This window comes from Gastrolobium bilobum, unplaced genomic scaffold (assembly GCF_033153095.1).
Source record: "Gastrolobium bilobum isolate Gb01-03AN ecotype WA unplaced genomic scaffold, APGP_CSIRO_Gbil_v1 utg5429, whole genome shotgun sequence".
Classification (NCBI taxonomy): Eukaryota; Viridiplantae; Streptophyta; class Magnoliopsida; order Fabales; family Fabaceae; genus Gastrolobium; species Gastrolobium bilobum.
The window spans coordinates 44783-59946 of record NW_026898384.1 but is presented as its reverse complement, the minus strand read 5'-3'; the positions used below and the strand labels follow the sequence as shown (position 1 = coordinate 59946).

Below are 15164 nucleotides of genomic sequence, written 5' to 3'. Positions count from 1 at the left end.
ATGTCTTTCAAAGATTAAACATATTCAAGCTCATATCTTGAAAATTCATATACCCATAGTGCTTCAAGTTGTTTATCCACACTTTGAGAGTGTATATTCATTTTCAAATATTTCCCTCCTTGTATTCTTGAGTTGAAAGGATTGTGAGACCCATTGCTTGAGAGGTAGCCAAATACCTAAGTAAATTTGGAGTGAATTGTGAGGTTGCCAAGTACCCGTAAACTTGGAGATTGTAAGGTATCCAAGAACTCGAAGTCTTGGAAGATTGTAAAGGTTTGTCAAGCACCCGTGAAGCTTGACCATTAGTGAAAGAGTTGATCAAGCGGCTTCAGTCTTGACGTAGGTCACAAGTGGTGGTGACCGAACCAGGATATATTATGTTTGCAAGTCTCTAAACTCTAAACTCTTTATTTTTAGCACTTTAATTGCTTCTTTGATATCTTATATGTGCTAGAATAAGTTCTATAATTGTGATATATTATATGTTACAAATTGTTTGAATATATTGATTAGCTTTCCACATATCAAAGTTTGCTTGAAATGATTATTTAGAAACTAGAAGGGGGCTTTGCGAAAATCTTGTAATACTCAATTCACCCCCTTCTTGAGTATGAAAGCCATATTCCTAACAGTTGTCCCAATACTTAATCTCTTAGAAAGTGTGATAAAGCCTAGTAATATACTTTTATAATCTAAGTACCATTCTCAATTACATAAATTATGAAGAAGAAGATTACGATACTCGATGTCTTCCTGGTTTGAAGAATTTTGCATTTAACCTAAAAAATGGATCTTGCTTCTTTTTGCCATGACTTCATGTGAAGCCCTTCTCTCTCTCTCTCCCCCCCCGTGCACCCACCTTTTTTTTATTCAATCATTTCTTGTTGCATGTAAGATAAGTTGTTTATTGTATCAGAATTTTCAGTCTTCCAATTTTTTGAATGTTTTGGGAAATGGGGTTTAATATAGAACTTGAATTTGTATCCTTGTTGAATTGATAAGTATGATTTGGAGTTTAGTTTTCCTTCTTATTATGGTGGTGTTGTGACTGCTAGGGGGTGGGGGAAATTTTTCAACTTGGAAGAGGGGTTTTGACATTGAACGAGGGGAAAGGGCGTGGTAGTTGCGGAGAAGAAATAACAAGGTTATTTTAGTCATAAAAATCGTGTTTCGTTTTCCTACCGTGGGAATCTCAAAATACAACCTACCTGATAGTATTTTTTATGGGAATCTACTTCACAAGTTGGAATTCGAGAATTTGATTTTTCGGAAATTTTTTTATAATTCTTATACTAAACATGGAAAAATAAAAATAACAAAGTCACTTTTTAAAAAAAAAAAAAATTTATCTACTACTAAACACCCTGAAGGTTAAGTTCAATCAAATGCATATTAATCTCACACACAAAAATAATGACAAAATGGAATGAATCGACCCAGCCTATTTAACTTGTAAAAAATCTTAAATTATATATTTTAACTCATTTTTTGATATATATTTTTTCGCTCTCTCTAAATCACTCAGACTCAGTAATATATAACATGTGAGTTGTTGCATGCACCTACGTCCCAAATTAGGTATACTCACATGTGTGGATCTGAATACATATAATTATAAAGAGTTTTATACTTCTCATGTTATATGAGATCAATTTCTCATGTCCTATGAGATTCATATATTAGAGAGAGTCATATATGAGATCCATATCAGCATGAAAATCAAAGGGCGTGTAGGAAAATTTCTAACATGAGAAGCAGTGGCGGACCCAGAAAAAAGAATTCATGTTCGCACATTTAGTGGCGGCCGGCGGGGGTGCTCCTAAATTTCTTTTTGATATAACTTTTATATGGAAGAGTTGACTTATTAATGTAGGAAAAACATATAAGGTGAATAGCAATTCTAGACTGATAAAAACATAAACTAGTAAAAGATGATGTATAAATTAAGGGAAAAATGTGTGTCATTTTAAAGGATGTAAAATTGTGTCATTTTAAGTGAGAGAAAGAGATAGATAATGGGGAGAGAGTGGACAAAAAAAAAATAAAGGTGTGGGTTTCACCTTTTTGTGAGAGTGAAATGGCACAAGTTATGTCATTTAAAAGGACAAACACTTTCCCATAAATTAAAGGTTACTAGTGAAGCTATGTCCAATTATTATTGAGTTGAGTGATTAAACTGTGCAAACTCAAAAAATCAAGTCATCCTATCTCTTCAGTTACTACGTGAAAAATAGTAATCTGCCATAAGAATTATTGACATTTAATCTCAACACAAAAAAGGTATTTAACATCTGCATTGCAAAATTAACAATGACTAATATAAATATTGAACCAAAAAAATAAATAAGGACCTCCAACAAAGAAGAAGAAGAAGAAAAAAAAAAACTAAAATCAAAGTTTTCATGTCCGCAAGTGCGTCCGCCGCTGATGAGAAGTATAAAACTCAATTATAAATTAGGGCTTTACTTCTCTCATGTAGTATGAGAGAAGTTATCTTATGTTGTGAGATAAATAAGATGGGATCCATCAATTTTTAAAAAAAGAAAAAAGAAGAAAAAGAAGGGCACATCTTTTTATGTGAGTGTAATATGAGAGATAAATCTCATGTAACATAAGAATATAATTTTCATATAAATTATTATGGTTGTATTTATATCGAATTTCCAAATCTGCCCTTAAGATTAAAAATATTCTACTCCTTTCTCAAGGGCAATTTTATCCATTCAATTCATTATGATTAACTTAAAGTATTAAAATACCCAAAACCCATTCTTCATTGATAGCCGAATTTTTTCTCCAACCTAACCTCACTCACTCTCCGCTGCGGCAAGGTATAAACCATGGAACTCTTTTTTGTTTCTTTGTTGTGTGTTTAAGGAGCTCGCTTTACTCTGATTTACCCTTAATTTCGGTATTTCTTACGATTCTATTTTGGTTTAAAATATTAAGTTGCATGTACAGACATTCAATGTTGAGTTTTAGGACGTAATTAATAGAAGAATGATAAATTAGCGGAATTTATGTACTGGCCGAAGAGGTGCAGGTTCATTTGTTTTCTTTTGTTATTAACTTTATTCATTAATTTTGATGGCTGGAGTGGGTAAAACGCATGTATGTACCGAGGCATGTATGTGAATTGTTGAATAAGCATGGTGAATGGTGAGTTATGTGAAATGAAATTGGAATTGTGTTATGAACCCCTTGTTTGATATAAAGTGTGCGTGGTTGATTTTGGAAGTTGCATAGATATTAGAACTGATACACTTGACTTTTCCTTGAATGATTTTTAAAATTATGCTATGTTTTGATATACACAGGGGCTGGTTATGAGTAATTTTGAGTTACGATAAGCTGATTAGTACTTTGTAACGTAGAAACTTAGAGAATTTATAGGAACTTCTCATTCTATTGATTATGTAATGATATGGAGAAGGATATGGGTAATTGATAATGATTGTGGATTTTAGTTATGTATGGATGTTTAAGGGCTGGTCTGTGTAATTTTATTTATTTATTTATATATATATATATATATATATATATATATATATATATATATATTGATGGGTGCAGGGCTGTGAGGGGTTATCTTGGGTAGAATCTTGGAGTTTCATGTAAATAGGATAGAAAGCTTGATAAAGATGTACTTTTGGTGATGAAACTTGAACCATATGTATACTTTGAAGTACATCTTGTCATAGGACATACATGTAGATTCTTTGGATTATGTACAGAAAGTTATGATGATGACAAGTTAACAACCACATGAATTTTAGGATCGGTGGCGTCCATGTAAACTGATATGTATGGAAGTAAGTGTATGCACTATTGAATGTTATTTGTAATTATATTCATTTAACCTATAAGTGGAATACGTTGGCAATGGTATGTGGATTAATATGATCAATTACTGTTATGTGGCTGATTTAAGGATTTAACTTATATAGCATTGATTCATGTACATGGCTGTGAGCATTATGTAGTAGGTAACCCATTCAATTTGGTTTAAAATGATAGAACAGAAAGATCTCAGTAGTAATAGTCTTAATGTTGGATCTTTATACCTCTAATGTAGGAGTCATGTAGTAAATACATGTTAGTATAGGATTAAGAGGCAAAATCTAAATTTAAAATGAAGATGTGATTATGTAAAACTTGACCTTTTCGGGAAGCTATCAAGTTGATAATATTTGTGATAATCACAAATGAGTAGGATTGTTGTCTAGGAATATTGCTGATGTACCATAGTAATTGTAGCATTACTCAATATATAATGATCCAAATCGAGTGAAACTTACAGCCATGTAATGCTAATTAATAGAACTTCAAATCTGGAAAATATGGGAATTTATGGACAAGAGTTCCATTCCTAGTCTTCTCGCAAAGTTGCTGTCCTGTTAACAGGAACTCTGTTTTTAATGTCTGCATATCTTGCGATGTACCAATCCGATTTGTGCGAACTGTATATCATTGGAAAGCTTGAGAAGCCTTCTATAAGATATCAGAATTTCAGGATTTTTGGTTCAGTTCGTTGTCCCCAATTCCCTTAGGAACATGGCTGTTTTGCTAAAAAACTAGTCTGATGTTTCCAAAAAAAAAAACTAGTCTGTTGGACAGTAATGGTAATATGTGCCTAACTAGAGCTATAGAACTCCAAAATATATAAATGATATATCAATAGAAAGCTTAGAACACCCTCTATAACATAGAAAATAAAATCAGACTAATCGGATAAGTTCTGTGTGTTGGAGAGAACGTTGCTGTTTATGCTGAAATATCATTGCAGGCTTGAATCATGCTGGGAAATGTTCAATGATTTATGGATTTTAGCATAGTTTATGTTAACTTATTTATTTTATTCACTGTTCTTGATATAATAGAGGGTAATGAATCAGGTCGACACGGGGCATTACACATTCTGTTGTGTTGGGTCAGCGCTATTTGTTTTGGTCCTCACCTAGTGATTAGTGATATTGGGTTACTGGAATTGGATTGTTTTTTTCTTTTCCCTTTTCAAACTATCATTTAAGCCCTAGGTTAAATTGCGCTAACCCTAATTTTGTTCTTTCTTTCTTTTCCCAAAGTTGCAAACAACAACGTAGTCCTTTCGTCAATCTGTGTGCTACGAAATGTCGTCTCTGAGGAATGCCATTCCCAGGAGGGCTCACAAAGAGCGTGCTCAACCGTGAGTCTTGTCTTTCCTCACACCCAACTGATATAAAATCATGGGTCTGATTCAATTTTTGGTTTTTCATTAGGTCCTCGAGGAAAAAATTTGGATTTCTTGAAAAGCACAAAGACTATGTTCAGCGTGCAAAAGCATTCCACCAGAAAGAGGATGCTTTAAGGGTAAGTTAGTTTTGCGCTTTCGCCTTCCTTCAACTTCTGATTCTTCTCTGCACTTCTAAATTGTTCTTGTTTTTTAACTTTTTTTTGTGTGTGTTTGTCCTACAGAGACTAAGGGAAAAAGCAGCAAATAGAAACCAAGATGAGTTTTACTTTAAAATGTTCAGAGCAAAAACCGTTGATGGAGTTCATAGACCAGAGTAACAACTTGCTATCCTTTTTGATTTTTTCTGTGTGATTTTTGTCTTGTTCAATTGTGTTGACTTGCTGGGGTTACTTGTGTAGGAGTGAAGCAAACAAGTACACCCAAGAAGAACTTATGCTCATGAAGACCCAGGATATAGGATATGTTCTTCAAAAGGCTCAAAGTGAGAGAAAGGTGAACTCACGCATTAAATTGCTCTCTTGTTTTATTGGGGTTTTATGCATAAATTATATTATTGTAGGTTTACTTTTGAATGTTTCGATCTTCCTTGCAGAAAATTGAGAAACTAACTGCCACGCTGCACTCTATTGATGATCAGCGCTCAAACAGGCATATTTTCTTTGCTGAGGACAGGTTTGAGCTCAAAACTTTCTAGGATACCATTCTATAATAAGCATGGATTAATTTTTTTATGGATATATTATCTTAGATTGGTGTGTGATGGGCCTAAGTTTGTGTACACCCAACATTGATAACAGAATGGGGGGAAGGGAAAGGAAAGGGAGTTAGTTAGAAGGAATCCTACGTGGCAAGCAATGTATGGGGAAGAGCAAATAGGAGGTAGTGGAGGTCTATGTAACACCGATACCGACATGGGACACGAGACACGATACGACACGACACTCCGACACGTTAATTTTAAAAAATGTTAGATTTTGACACGTTAGGACACATTTTGATATTGAATAATATTTTTAATTTATGTTGCGTATATTATATTTAATATTCAATAATTTAACAAAAAAAAGCTAAACTTATAATACTAATTAATTTTGCAAAGAAACATAATATATCGCAAATATTTATATTAAATTCAATAAAATGGTAATAGTAATGCAACGAGTCTAATAGTTAGAAATAAAAACGTAACGCAACCTTTGAACTTTTTTTGAGTTTCTATAACGTGCGTTGAAGTGTCGGGGAGTGTCAGAGCGTCGGAGAGTGTCGGACACGACATGTTGGGATTTTTGAAATGTGGGTGCTTTATAGGTGGAGGTGAGGTGTAGAAGGAAGGTGGAGAATATAAGTTGGTTACCTGGAGAGTAGAGGAGGCAAGCTAGAATTATCTTTCTAAGGAGTGAAGCCACTGATAGGAGTGTTTCAGTAGTTTGGAGGAAAGTGGCTGGTTCTGTTTGGGTCTTTTCTGAAGTCTTTTCTGTTATAGTTGCGGTGTAATTTTCTAGAGCATCGAGGAACTCTGTAATTTTTTCTCTGTACCTAGTCATTGGATTGTACAAGGAACTCAGTCTACATTTATTTAAGTAATCAGATTTCTTGTACCACCAATGTGCTTAATTTTGTATGTGTTGTTTTAACCTTGTCTCTTTATAGTTTTACTTTTACTTTTTTATTGTTATGCCACAGGATGGAAGATTTCAGTGCTCAAATTCGACCACTGGTTGTTGTAAATGTTTTGAGAACTTTACTCATCTCCTAATTCAAATGTATAATGTAGTTTATACTTAAGCCTATGAACTTGATTAGGATGTTGATGCTGGTTGAGGATCAAAAGTAGGAGATGATGTTGTTAAATGTGAACAGGGCATCGGAAATTATAAAACAAGTAAAAAGAACAAACTTTGGACTAATTTAGGGGGCGATAGTACCATCATTTATCAAGCCTATGGTTACTATTTGTTTCCGAGACTTAGGTCATTATGGCTCTGATAGAAAGGATTTGGTGTGCGGTTTCAAGTGGTTGCTTTGCAAATTCTTTTTTTCTTTTCAATATTTTTTTTTTTTAAATTTTTAGGCTTCAAATCAATGTGCAAATGCTATTTAAGATGTAGTAATGTTATAAGGTTCCTTCATTTGATAAACTCTTTATTTTTTCTGGGAGATAATGCAACTTTCAATTTATTGATTGAGATGTTATTATTCCACCTCTTCTGCCTTTCCCCTTCTTCTTTCTTCTTTATAGTGTTACATTGTGTGTGCATAATTGTAGATTTTATTCTCATTACTTAAATTTATTCTGAATGAATAGCTTTTTAATCATTGCCCATACATATACAGGGAAGAGGCTAAAGAGTTACAATCACAATATCCAAGAAGTCAAATTCCACTTACTTCTGACGATATTCCTGATAACATTAAGAGGTACAACCCTAAATCTGATTCTAAAGACTTAGGTTGATTCCTTTCTCATTTTGTCTCTATGAGATTAAACATTATGTTAAATAAAATTTCACCACTGAAGCTTTTCTGGGATCTGTTGTACCAAATAATTCTTTGTTCTCTTTAATGCACTTTAAGCTTGTTAATTTTATTAAACATCTTAATTGCAATGAATGCTAACAGTATTAGGATGTTTTGAAAAGTAATGTGTTGGAGTATTAGTCTTAGCATTTTTTTCATTGGTATCTCGGCCTGTGGGTTCATGGGAATGGTCGGTTAACACTGTTTGAGAAATAGTATAAACCATTAAAAAGCCCTCACCCACCAGCTTAAGCTTTTGGGTTGAATTGGTTCTTTACATGGTATCAGAGCTTCGGTGTCACGGGTTCGATCTTCACTGCTCCCCACTTTCTCTTCTGGAATTTTTTAGCACAGGTAGGTAGACCTGTGCATTATCCACCCTTCATGCCTAATGGGCTCTCGTGTGAGGGGACGAGCTTGGGTTGAATTGCTCCTTCGTGACTGAAAGGTCACATGTTCAAATCCGAGAAACAACCTCTTTACAAATATACAAGAATGAGGCCGAGTACAAGGATTATCCTTATCCCTACTCTCGTTAGCCAGGGTTTAATGGGGAGTATAAATGAATTTCTTTGGCAAAGAAAACAGAGCTCCTTCAATAAAGTTCCATCTGGGATATCAATTCAGAAATAAGACTATGACCTTTGCTATGAAGCCTCAAAAGCACCCACCCCCATTGGAAAATAAGGTTTGGGGATGTGGTCATGATTGGTGTGTTTAATGTTATGTGTTTGCATGTATCCTATTGTTGCATTTTTTATTGACAACCCACATTCCATGGAACCTTGAAGTTTTGAGAACTGGAGTTTTATTTCAGAAGGGATGATTAAAACTTTAGTCCAAAAAAGAGAGAGATAAAAAAAGGAGTGGTGACAACGATTATGATCAGATTAATTGCAATCAGTTGTCTGCTATTTGGCCCTATTGCAGCATTTCATGTTGGGTTGAATCTGTTGTAATATTGCACAAGGAAAGCTGGCTTTACTCGTTTTATAATGTATTGATGTATTTCTCGTCATCTATATTACTTTTGTTACTTCTATTTGTTCTTACCTGTCCTGATTTCTGTGACCAAGTCGGATTGCTAGAAATTTACTTTCTTTCATGCACAGGAAAATTGATCGTTCTTACAGAGAGTTGGAAGCAAGGAAGAATAGACTCAACCAGCTAGAGAAAATCTACATGGATATGGCAATGCAGAAGGAGTTGCAGGTATTGACATTTTCCACTTCCTTATTGTGATTCTGTTTTGAGTCTTAATATATGTAGAATGCTCAGAAAGGATATTTCATCTATCAACAGAAAAAGGGCAAGAAGCGCAAACTACGGGAGGATGAGATAGTCTGTCCAACTACTAAACCAGTATACAAGTGGCGTGCTGAAAGAAAACGTTGAAAGACTTAATAAATAATACTTTGAGCTGCTTTTTTTATTCTTTTTGTTATTTACTATTTAGCATAACAATTAAATACTTCAGGGTTGAGAATGTAGGTGGAGAATTTACATGTCTTACATGAAGCAAGTGGGATCACTACTGATGCCAATATCTGTAGCTTTCTTTTTGGGAATTATATTGATCATGTAACCATTTTATTCTCTCCGTTGAGTATCCTTTCCAATTCTTTCGATGTTCTGCAACTAGACTTTGCAGAGTTTTACAGGTAAATTGAATTCAAGTTCATATTCAGGCTGTATCGTGGTACTACTCTAATATTCTTGTAATATACCAGACTACCAGAACCATGTTGCTTCAAAGGCTCTAAACATGATTCCAAGACCTCTAATTAGCTTCTTATTAGAATTTTTATTTTTTATATTTTTTGAGTATATCATATTTCTTTCCTGAAATATATTCAAATTTACACTGCACTTCTCTCTATTGTGAAAATTTATACTCATTTATTTCAACATGAAATGTGTTACACTTTAATCTATTTTAATATAAATGAACATCTTAGTAGTAATAAATAATAATGAACGAGTTTTTTTATAATGTTTTTCTTCTCTGCAATTTATAGTGTCAGCCGGCAATTAATCTTGAATATTATGATATCGATTTGAGTATTTTAGAATATGAAAAAAATTGTAAAACATACTTAATATTAGTTTTGAAATTTATCTAAAAATCATTATTTTTTAAAGTCTCAATTAATAGCAAAGGTAAAAGACTAGCCGCATTTACCAAAAAAAAAACAAAAAAACAAAAAAAGACTAGCCGCAAATAAAATTGAGATTGCGATGTGAGAAAAAAAATTCCGTTACGGACTCGTTTACATTGAATATACTCAATAAGCTAGTGGTATAGGTTAGACTCTCCCAATGAACTTGAATTGCAACAATTAGTACTTTCATTCAGCATAAGATAACACTAAGGGCAAATGAGCATGAAATGTTACATTCCAAATTAAATAAGCAAGAAGCTTAAAATTATAATGCTTAAATTATGAGACTCTCTTATCCAGCATTTCAAATTTCTCTTCATGCTTAAGTAATGAAAAGTGTTATATTTGGAAAACAGCTACACATTTGAATTCTGATTATAACTCTAATCCATGAGAATATCATATTTGACATGTGATTTTTTTTAATATACAAAAATATTCATTGTATATAAGTACATTCAAAATCTTTTTGTCTCTATTTCTATATTTCTAATCTTTCGGTAGTCAAATGGCCCAATTCTAAAATAGTAACTTCTTTTTTAATTATTATTAATTTAGTTACTCTTTAATCGTGAATTATTTTAAACAATGATAATAGTGAAGATTGAATCTATATAACTCGATGCAAACTATTCAATACTCTCACCATTAACCCGCTCTAATGGTTTAATTTTGATTCATAGTATGTTACACTATAATGTGATTATGTGTAGTTGTAATATCACATGTGCCTGATGCATTTGCTTATCATGGTACTCAAACGCGACGTCAACGTAAATGAACGTTAATGAGAGTTATGAATTATGATAGTTAACTACTCAGAACGTGAGGAATTGGGGGTTAAATTGATCTAAGGATCATTAGCTTGGCCTCAAGTTATATAAATGGTTTAGTGATGTACTCATAGGTGAAAAGACAAAATTTGGAACCAGGTCAGCGCGCTTCAACGCTCTTTCTGGGCATTTTAGCACACTATAACAAAGGATTTCAACACAATGTAACACAATCTATGATTAAATATCAACATGAAACAATATGTTTGACATCAAAACCTCTCCATCAAGTATTAAACATGTTCTTAAACTTAACAACATTCTAAAACATACTAATTAACTATCAAAGCATAAAGCATAAAGGTATGTGTTTTCTCATAACTAATAACAAAAACTTGAAATAAACTAATTGTCCTTCTTCAAATAACTCTCAATATCCATGAAGCTAAGTCCCCTAGGTGTGGCTAGCTCCTTCACCATGTCGACCTACAATATGTCCCCAAAAAGGATGAGATATGATCTCAATAATTCCAAGGATTTTTGAGGATCTATCCTCACCTTGGTTCATTTTCCTACATAAAAAGATTAGGCACTTCGCGAAATAACAACCATTACGCATATATACATAAATAAACATAAGCATCTTAACATAATCACAACATTATAATAACAACCATCACCTCTCAAGAATGTCTCAAACCTCTCGGATTACTCCTTGAGCTTAACCTCTAGGAGAATTCGTAACTATATTGGGACTTCTAAGAGTCGTCGCTCTTAGACTTAATTCTCCAAGGGAAGCCCTGTACTTAACCAAGTCTCCTAACAATCAGAAACAATTCAAAATACACAATAATTACTCATTATTCATAGCATGAATTGTCATAATCCTCTTTGTGGCATGTCATATCTTTGTCTCATTGCATAAGGCATTACTCTTTATAATACTCATTGCTCATGCACACATATATGATGAAGTCATTGCATAAAAGTCACAACACTTAAATGCAAGAATAAATCATGATTCAAAGGAACTCAATTATGGCTAAGCCTCCAAAGGTCTAAGGAATTATCTTATATGTGATTTCCCCAAATTCAGGACTCCAAACGAAAGTTTTCACCTCCAATCAATCTGAGAAATCTGTTGGCATATCCCTTGTTATTGGACCTGAGTGTGGAGAAGGCTGAAGCCATGGCCTTGCTGCTTTAGTATATGCTACTCAACCAATGAAAATTAAGAAACACATTGAGTAAACAATGCAATCTTTGCCATGATTAACACCCATAAGCCGAAGCTTATGAGAATATATTTATTTTGGTGGCGAATACTCCATTACTCAATTTTAAACCCTTATCTTAAAATTCCAAGAGTTGATCAATTCTTACCTTGCTTCACCAAAGGAAGAAGCAAGATTCTATGCTTGGTAAAAGGTAGGGGTGCACAAGATAGATAATGAAGAGAGAGAGAGAGAGAGGCAACTAAGGGAGAAAAGAGAGAGGACGAAGGAAAGTGATAAAGGTTTTATATTAAAATACTTATTCTAGGAAAAGACAAGTTTTCCCTTTCTTTCTTTCTTCACCAATTAGTAACCTGAAGCCCACATTGATAATTTCATGATTTTAAATTTTCACCTAGCTTAGCCTTCTAATTATCTTATTAAATTAAACTAGTATGAGTAATTATAGACATATTATTTAATGAATTTAACATCTTGTGTAATTATTAATATAGTCAAACCAATTAAATAATATGTTAACATATAGTTGGATATTATTGTACACTTTTTTTTACATTAATAGCCGATCAAAATTAGTCTTTTTATTAATAATGTTACTGGAAGAATATCATCAACATCATACATTTTATTGGAAAATTGTATGTTCATTTAATACTTATATATATATATATATATATATATATATATATATATATATATATATATATAGGGGCAAGATCATCTTACACCGAATCTTAACCATTGATTTATTGGAAATTAAAAATTAATTAATGAGTGAGACCTAATAAATCTTAACCGTTAGATGCAAAAAATCAATGGTTAAGATTTGGTGTAAGACTTATTATTCTTACACCGGTATAAGATGATCTTGCCTCTCTATATATATATATATATATATATAACAGCCTGTGTCCAAATTCCTAACAAGATCAACTAATTTCTCGGGTTTGAGCATCTCCACTCTCTCCAGAAATTGTGATTCTCAGGAATCGAACCCACCGCCCTTTGCCATTTAATCTTTACCACCTTAATCACGATATTAAAAATGTAATTGTTATGGACCGACACAATGGGTCTCCTTATTAAACACGTGATCTAGTCCAAACCTACTCATAGGTAAAAAACCCTCTAGGAAAGGGGGTTTCATCCCAAAGGTACCCTAGTTTTTTTACAGTTACTGCACACACCACTCCTTTTTGCTCTCTGCTACCATCGTGCACAGTTATACTCGCCTATGATTTTAAAATCTTGTAATCTTAAATGAGTCCATTCATAACAAGTTTCTGGGACAATTACTATTTTATGATCGTACATTTCCATTAAACTTTGCATTATAGATCGTTTGTTGTTGAATGTTTGACTTTTAAAGTCTTCACAGAGATTATGGCGGAGAAATATGTTAGCCTTGGCGTGTTGGGAGGTCTTGTTTACTTAACTACTTCTCCAAAGTTACTTGGAGTAAGATTTTTTCACAGTATCTAAGAGTCCATGAAAGATAGTTTCTTAGTTGATATATCAAGGGCAATTAAATCAAGTTTGACAAGACTTGCCATTATAATTAGTTAATTACTACAACAATAGATATATAATCACATAAAATGTAAAATAAGAATAAAATTTAGAAGGATAAAATAACTTGATTGATTATTTTAAAGACACAACTTGCTAAATTGGTTGTTGCGGAGATGAATGATGCTGATAACATGTTATGAAAACTAAGAAACAAAGTATAGATGGATCAAAGAATGAACTCTAAATCATGAGAATATTACCAATTTTTACTGGACATTTTTCATAGATATCATATCTTTATATAGGACTCAAAACATGAATAGAGAGAGTATTTACACTTAAATAAATAATCAATATGGTGGTTATATTGTACATCAAAGGTCATGAGCCATATGAAAAATCAAAGGCTATCCACACATGTAAAATACATATTTTGCAACAATATCTAATTTCAACATGATCAAGTGAAAAATGTCGACAATTTATAATTTGTAATAACGACAAATCAACAGTAAATAATTAAAACAATGAGAAAAATTTCAACTATTCATAATTTTTAATTACAAATTAATAATCAACAATTAAAATTACACTTTTATCTTTTACGTTTTAATGTGTTTATAGATTTATAATTTTTAATTATTGTACTCATAAAACGAAAAAAAAATCTTTATTTGTCACTGAAAATAAGAATAAATGAAATCTTCTCACACGATGACATCATATTAAAATGAGAGAATCCTCTCCCATTGAAATTATTGATAACTTTATATTGTTGATCTTGGGATTTAACAAGTTGAATACTTAATTATCTTTGTACTTTAACATGATTTAAGTTAAAAAAGAAGTCAAATAGCACCTAACAGTCCCATGATAATTTCTTAAGAAATGTTACTCTTAACATGACGTCATTTCAAAATGAGCGAGAATTTAAGTATATATATATATATATATATGTGTGTGTAGGGTTATATTTATCTCATTCAACACGAGATAAATCAAATTTCTACACACACAACAAAGGTGAGTCTTATCTTTATCTTTTTTCTTTCTAATTATTTGTGGGTCTCTCTTATAATTTTGTTTCACTAACATAAAATAACTCATCTCCAACAACATAAGAAAAATATTTCCTATATATATAACACATGTTAGTACAAATTTAACTACAATTTCAACTTTTATGACACATTGTGTTCTACATTGGTACATTTTTCGAATTTACACATAAATTTTAATCAAATTTAAAAGAATAGCATTTTATTCATGGAAATAAAATGATAAATTCAATCACCATTACATCAACTGTAATGGCTAACACCAACTAATAACTACCCTCACTTATACCAGCGTCACTCATTTCAACTACCATCATTCCACACCAAATAATAAAATCAAAGAAATTTATTATTAATTAAACAGAAGTTGATTCAAGTGATATATATTTGATTTTTAAGTAAAGTTTTCAATTCAAGTCTTTGTGAATGTAAAAAATTTATTTTGAGAGAGTTAATCTCACCATGATACGAATGTTTTCGACTCAAGCATGATTACTTATATTTATAATTTATTCAAATTTTTTATCATTAACTATACAAAATATAGTAACAGCAATAATGAATTTATTCCTTTTTAATTTTCATTTCCACCTAAATCAATTTCACAAACCAAACGCGTGAAAATGTCACTGCTAATCAAGTTTTTTATCCAAATGCTACGCGAACAATATTAT

General features: G+C 32.2%; 1 protein-coding gene across 1 annotated transcript; it reads left to right on the top strand.

Annotated features, from left to right (window-relative positions):
• The first annotated feature begins 2774 nt into the window (after positions 1 to 2774).
• Positions 2775 to 9434, top strand: LOC133315550 (probable U3 small nucleolar RNA-associated protein 11). The gene is made up of 9 exons (XM_061517192.1): positions 2775 to 2831; positions 5085 to 5185; positions 5259 to 5349; positions 5455 to 5546; positions 5632 to 5725; positions 5826 to 5905; positions 7568 to 7651; positions 8863 to 8962; positions 9053 to 9434. The coding sequence occupies exons 2-9, from the start codon at positions 5130 to 5132 to the stop codon at positions 9143 to 9145; spliced, it is 690 nt and encodes a 229-aa protein (XP_061373176.1). The 5' UTR covers positions 2775 to 2831; positions 5085 to 5129; the 3' UTR covers positions 9146 to 9434.
• The last annotated feature ends 5730 nt before the right edge of the window (positions 9435 to 15164 follow it).